The 6,575-nt window shown below is 45.4% G+C and overlaps 1 protein-coding gene across 1 annotated transcript in view; it reads right to left on the minus strand.

Moving 5' to 3' along the window:
• The window catches only part of CHRNA3 (cholinergic receptor nicotinic alpha 3 subunit), a 7,933-nt gene extending 1,583 nt beyond the window's left edge, over window positions 1-6,350 (minus strand). Inside the window, exons 1-5 of the mRNA XM_075160397.1 lie at window positions 6,143-6,350; window positions 3,975-4,114; window positions 3,855-3,899; window positions 2,299-2,408; window positions 89-1,100 (exon numbers count right to left, since the gene is read on the minus strand). Coding sequence (XP_075016498.1) covers window positions 89-1,100; window positions 2,299-2,408; window positions 3,855-3,899; window positions 3,975-4,114; window positions 6,143-6,197 — 1,362 coding nt within the window. The 5' untranslated portion in view covers window positions 6,198-6,350. The remainder of the gene's footprint in view (window positions 1-88; window positions 1,101-2,298; window positions 2,409-3,854; window positions 3,900-3,974; window positions 4,115-6,142) is intronic.
• Window positions 6,351-6,575: the final 225 nt, after the last annotated feature.

A 6,575-nucleotide genomic window follows, 5' to 3' on the forward strand; every position in this document is an offset into this window, starting at 1 on the left:
TTTTTTTTTTTGAGATCCCTATTTCTCTCAAAACACACTAATGGCAAATGGTGTCTGCATTTTGAGTAATAGTAAAATATGTTCTTACCTCTTTTGCTTCATTCTGCATTTTCATATTTTCTGCAATGTATTTAACACTTTCAATAGCATCTCTCATTTCTGGTGACAGAACTGAAAATGAAAACAGAGGATCTACAGACTCAGAGCTTGAACTTCTTGTGAGATTGCCACTGAAATCCGAGAACTTCATTCGTTGATACTGACAATAGCTGCATGCCATATCTTGACATACAAAGCCATCTTTGCAGCATTTGGTTTCAGAACTGTTGAAGCAATTTAAGTTTGAAAACTCAGAAGTGAAAAATGGTTTTGGCTTCTGATTATTCTCTTCATCACTGGCAGGCCTTGTCATAAACATGATCCTGGGAAGTAAGTTCAAGAAAATGGTTCTCACCCACACAGGCATTGTGTGTGTCTTGGGTGTTCTGTAGTGCACGTTAAGTACAAATACCGTAATGACAATAGATAGAGTTACAAATATCATGGTGAAAAGGAGGTATTCCCCAATAAGTGGAATTACCAAGGAAGTAGAAGGTATGGTTTCTGTGATAACAAGAAGGAACACTGTTAAAGATAGAAGGACTGATATGCAGAGTGTCACCTTCTCACCACAGTCTGAAGGCAAATAGAAAACTAATACAGTCAGAAAAGAAATCAGCAGACATGGAATAATCATATTGATAGTGTAAAATAAAGGTAAACGCCTAATGTAAAGAGAATATGTGATGTCTGGATATATCTCTTCACAGCAGTTGTATTTGATGTCATGTTTATACCCAGGAGCTTTAATAATAGCCCATTCTCCACTCTCCCAGTAATCTTTCAGGTTCATTGTAGAGCCAATTAAAACTAAGTCAATTTTGGCTTTATCGTAAGACCAGGAACCAAACTTCATGGTGCAGTTCTGATAGTCAAATGGGAAGTAGGTTACATCTATTTTACATGAGCTTTTAAATATAGCCGGAGGTATCCAGGTCACATCACCCGTGTATTTCAATAGGGCCTTTGTCTTGTCATCAACCTGGAAATCCCCAACTGCACTGTAAAGCAAATAAAAATAACAAAATCAGAATGCAACTACTCCAGGTAGTTTCATAGATTCAGATCATATACATTAACTCTTTAAAATCTGTTTTGGGAAAGTCAGCAATTACATGTTGACATGGAGCTGAATTGCGTGTGCAGGACTGAGTCAGCGGCTGTCAAATTTGCATAGTTAAACTGAAATAAACAGCTGTATAAATTTACTATGGAGGATTTGAAAGGAAATATTCTCCCTTAGAATAATATGACTCAGTGCAATCAATATTCAAAGCAGCAAATAGGAGATTGCAAATGGCAGTCCGACTAGATGATCGTTGTAGGTCCCTTCCAACTGAACTATTTTACTCTATTCTGTTCTAGATCAAGCACATCAGAACCCAAGGGCTGATAAGAGGATACCTGCAGTACTGGTGTTTCCACCTCTTCTGTGGACAGTGCAGGTAGCAACTATGGAAAGAGGGATTAGGGTTGGGGTGAATCTTTGCATAAGGAGTGCATTTGGTGAAGGGTTTTTTTTAAGTCCCACATTGATATCCTGAGTTGTTTATATGAAACAGTAAAACTAAAAAGGTAATTTAAAGTTTTAAGGCCACAGTTAGAAAAGGAGTGTCATCACTGTTGTTCCATAGACCTACGTTTTGGATCTGTGTAGCTAAGTCCACTTCACTGAGAACTGCTTCCATACATAGCAGAGGGATCCACTTAGTTATGGTTTGGCTCCTCACAGTCACAGAAACTGACATCCAAAGTAAAATTGCCTGTGGCTTTTATATGTCAACAGTTATTGTAAAGGTGTCAAATTGCGAGTTTATCTGCTAAAAAGCTAGAATTTGCAGGTTTTTTCAATCAAAGGTCTGACTCTCAGACAAGAACTCTCCAGTCTAAGAGAATTTCTTGCCACATCCCTTATAGACAGTGATAGAAATAATAGTAAAAGTGGGGACTTGTGAAGGGGAAAAGCAAAGTTCACTTTGGCCTGCCCACTTCAGCTCCAGGTTCGGAGCTGGCTCCTGCCCAGTGATGCTGATGTAGATGGCATGGAGGCAAGTACAGCAATAGGGAGCTGTGGGATACAGGTGTGTTGAAAAACAGGCTTTTTCAATTAATTCCGTGAATCTGCTGCTGTTTTTTTTTAAACTAGTAACATCAACCCCTTCTTCCTGAATTAAGAAGGTAAATATGCAAGAGTCTTACTTGTTATATAAAACAATATCTGGCTTCCAGATCTGGCCAGATGGTACTCGGATGAATTCAGCACCTCCATAGTCCGCTGGATTCCACCGAAGCTTGTAATCATTCCAGATCTAATTATGGAAGAAATTAGTCTATGTTAGGTTTGTGAAATTCAGTGGACTAGACTCAAACTAAGTGCTGTCATGTTACTTCTAGGGTTGTTTTATTTTGGATACTACAATGATTAGATGTTTCTTTAACAAACATGTATGTCTGGTGTTTATTCACATGGATATTATGGGCCTATTGGTCTAGATATGATTTAGACGTGTGTGACTCCATTTCCCAGGAATGTCTACTCAGTAGTTGGAACAAGGTGAAAGAGGGAATAAGACACTCTCTTACCAGAGAATGTAGGACTTCAATAATAACTTAGGTCTCAAAAAGCCAGGTAGCTGTGAGATGGTGAGAATACATTGGAGGCTCTGGTGCTAGATGTGAGCATTGAGTGACCCTGGGTAGGTGGGTTAGAAAGAGCTGCAGGGTGTCATTGCTCGGTTAAGTAACAGTCTTGTTCATCGGAGCTCACTGAACCCCAGTTTAACAAAGTTGAATATTAAGCTGAAGCCAGGAATTAAGTTGGTTATTAAGCTGACTGCAACTGTGAGTAATTGCGTTTTTAACCCATAAAAACCCTTTTAAGTGAAGTCAACATTTTTGGGTTGTTCTCACTTTCCGGGAGCTAAACAGCACGAAGTGATGCTGTGCGGGACCTCTGTGCTGAGGTGCTTCCCTGTGCATCAGTGTCTGCCAAGGCAGCGTGTTTGGGAGTCTTCAGAGCAAAAATACAGTATTTAGCGGCAATATTAAGTGTAGGAAGGTTAGGGCTGCAGCTGACGACTCACAGCTGCACCCCGAGCCAGGCCCGTATTTAAATGCTGCAGCACCCAGAGTCGGTAAGAGAAACGTGGAGGGGTCGGGGGCGACGACGTTGACTTTGTTTCTGGCCGGTCAGTTAACGGGACGGGAGGTGCCCCCTTGCAGGCGGTCGGCCGGGGCCGGGCCCTAGCCCTGCCCTGCCCGGGCGGGCGGCGCGGAGGGCCGGGCAGAGCCGGGCCGGGCAGCGCTGCTCCCCCCGCCCCCTCCCGCGTCCGGCCGGGGGCAGCCCGAGCCGCTGAGGGATCTGCCGCGCGCTGTCGATGCCGGCGCCCGCGGCGGGAGGCGTCCCTCAGCGCTCCGCGGCCGCCGCGCGCCGCTGGGGGGCAGCAGCGCGCCGGGGAGGGCGTCGCGGCGGCGTTCCCGCCGGAGAGCGGCGCTGAGGGGGGGGCGGCTGTTGCTGGGGCCCCGGGCGCCGGTGGAGGCCTTGCCTGTGCCCGTGATGCCTCCCTGGGCTGCGGCTTTGCCCCGAGGGAGGGAGGCCTGGCGAGCCGGGTGCTCCCGGGAACCCGCAGGCGCCGCTTCCCGCCCCTGGCGCGGCCCGTTAGGGCCGGGGTCCCCCCGCCCGGAGTGGGGAGCACCTCCCGCGCTGGGGAGGAGGTGACTTGGTGCCGCCTGGGCTATCAGTGAGCTCTACTTACGTGCTTCAGCCACAAGTTGGTTTCCATTATCTGGTTGACTTCATCCTGGAAAACAGAGGTGTGTCGGGAGAGGCGCCGGCCCTCCCGTCGCCCGCGGGCGCCCCGAAGGCGGGTACTCACCACCTTCACCAGCTGGGACATGGACACCTCGAACTGGATGATGACGGGGTCCGAGACGTTCTTGACGGGACGGACGAACTGGTTGTAGCTCTCGAAGAGGGCCGCATAGAGCCGGTGCTCGGCCTCGGAGCCGCCGCAGCCTGCGGAGGGCACGACAGGGTGAGCGGCCGCGGAGGCAGGCGCAGCCTCAGGGCCAGCAGCCTCCGAGGCAGCAGCACCCTGTGTGGGGAGGCTTGGCCGGAGCGGGGGGCAATGCCGCTGTTGGTACCCGTCTTGCTGTGTATTAACTGCTTAGCATCTGTGTGATGCGCTGGGAAAGGCCAAGCCTCGCATAAATGGGTAGTAGTGTGTCATGATTGGCATTCGCTTAGGCTGGGAGAAGAAAAGCAATGAAAGGCGGTGCTATGACAGAATTTTTCTCACATACATCTCTGCAATTGGGTTAAAAAAGTAGTTTCAGGGAGTTACTGAAGAACTGGAGGTGCAAAAGCACTTTCCCCTCACAGGCCTAGTCCCCTACACCTGCGGAAGCTGCAGGGGTGTGGAGCAGAGGAAGGGAAAAGTGTAACCCGACAGACCAGGCCACTTGTAAGCTGTCGGAGCGTTTTGCAGTAGAAGGATTCCCAGGAAATGAGAACTCTGCTTTCTAGCCTGAGTCATGATTGCGTGATTATAGTGATGATAACAGCCTGCTTGTTAAAATATGAAAAAAAAGGATTAAAAATTGATTAGCCTTTATATTCAAAGACTTTTCAGCACATTCAAAGAAATGTGCTAATTATCCATTTATTAGTCTAAGTAATTTTTATTTATAATATATTCCTATTTTCTGTTTTGCCACTGATAACTGCTGCTCGTGGTGCCTTGTGGCCGACAGAAAAGCTGGAAACTGAAATTCTTAAACAACAAGGCCTTTCAGTGTTTTGGGATGAGGTGTGAGAGCCTGTATTTCAAACTACTTTTTTACTCCCAGAGCTAGCTAGGCGATAACCATCCTGACAGCTGGACACTATTTAAAAGCCAATGGCCTTTTATTTTTAGGGGACTCTCTCTTAAACTCTCTTCTGGATGACACATCCTCAAGCACTCCAACTGAAAAGGCATGTTTTGTCATTTATGGATGACACTATGCGAATTTGGCAAAGGCACAGAACTGAAGTCTGTTGAACATACTCTACAGTTCCTTTGAAACACAAATATGAATCTACAGATATTTGCACGGATGTGTTTATTTTTTGCCAGACAGTTGTTTTTCAGTAGAGAAAGAGGTGGGAGGCAGAAGTATCTCCAGGTGACTGATCTGTAGTGTTTCACAAGGCAGGTGTTACTTTCCGATCTTTGTAAGAGCTCCCCTCTCCCTAAGACAAGAGGGTCCCCCTCATGTGAAACTGTATTCAGCTAAAACTGCCTTTTTTTTTTTTCTTCGCCACCCCCCCTTCTCCTGTTCACTTGGAGGGCAATTTTATTTTCAGATTAGTGAAATCATTCAAGCCAACTTGCTAACTAAAAAATGAACACATTTCTTTCACACTTTTTAACTGCTAGCTTTGCCCTTATTATTTATTGGTATCTCATATCTCTCAGATCAAGATTTCCTGGAATAAGTACTTCCGAATCTTTTAGGTAAATAATTTTAAAGCTAGATCTTAACGACTCTCTGTTATAATCAATCCCAAATTGCCAGCCTTTTTATATGTCAACAGCACTCTAAATCTAGCATCCACTGTATCTAAAGAAGTGCATTAATGTTTTTTTTAATTTAAATGTTTTGGTGTTTTCCATATCTGCAGAGAGAAGGTGCACTGTTTGCAGCACATATTTAAAGCTGTTTAATATTGTCGCTTTCTTGTGGTCTTCGCTACAATATGTAAAAACCACACCTTTACATGTAAGGTGCTCTCTCTTCTGAATGTTGTTGCTTTGTGTGTCCTGTTTGGCATCTTGAATCAGGACTACTTAACTACTTTACAAGGAGAAATTTAAAAAAACAAACAAACAACAACAAACTACGTAACAAAAAGAGCTGTACTAGGATTCTGTACATTTATCCGTTAGTTTGGAGTGAGCTTCAGCACTTCTTAAAAATAATTTGCACCAAAGCCATCTCCTGTTCACCTTTTCAACCTCCCCTTCACCAACAAAGAATAAACAAATTAAGGATCACTCACCTTGACAGAGAAAGCAAACAGCAGCAGTTACAAGGAGAGCGTGCCTGCTCTCCATGGTGTTATGAATTACTGCCTGTCGACAGAGGCTGTTGAAGATGAGCTTAGCTGCCAGGATTGCATGAGCATAGGAGAGAGAGAGAGAGCTCAGCTCCTCTGATGCGTGAAACGCCTGGAAGCAGAAGACGGCAGGACCCTGAACACAGTTCTGCGCAGTAAGCGCCCATTAGGTTTGCTGTGCTGCCCCCTTTCTAGCTACCCAGGCTGTCAGAGCATTGGAAACAGCAAATAAATTGCAGGCAAAACAGATGTTACTGTAGGCAAAGAGCAGTCTTCTGGCAAGATAATAGGAAGAGTCCTTAAACTGGTGCATAAATGAACCTGGTAATCTGACAGTGCTGAAGATTTTTCCATTCAGCTGCTATATAGGAGCCTT

Source organism: Calonectris borealis, chromosome 11 (assembly GCF_964195595.1).
Source record: "Calonectris borealis chromosome 11, bCalBor7.hap1.2, whole genome shotgun sequence".
Lineage (NCBI taxonomy): Eukaryota > Metazoa > Chordata > Aves > Procellariiformes > Procellariidae > Calonectris > Calonectris borealis.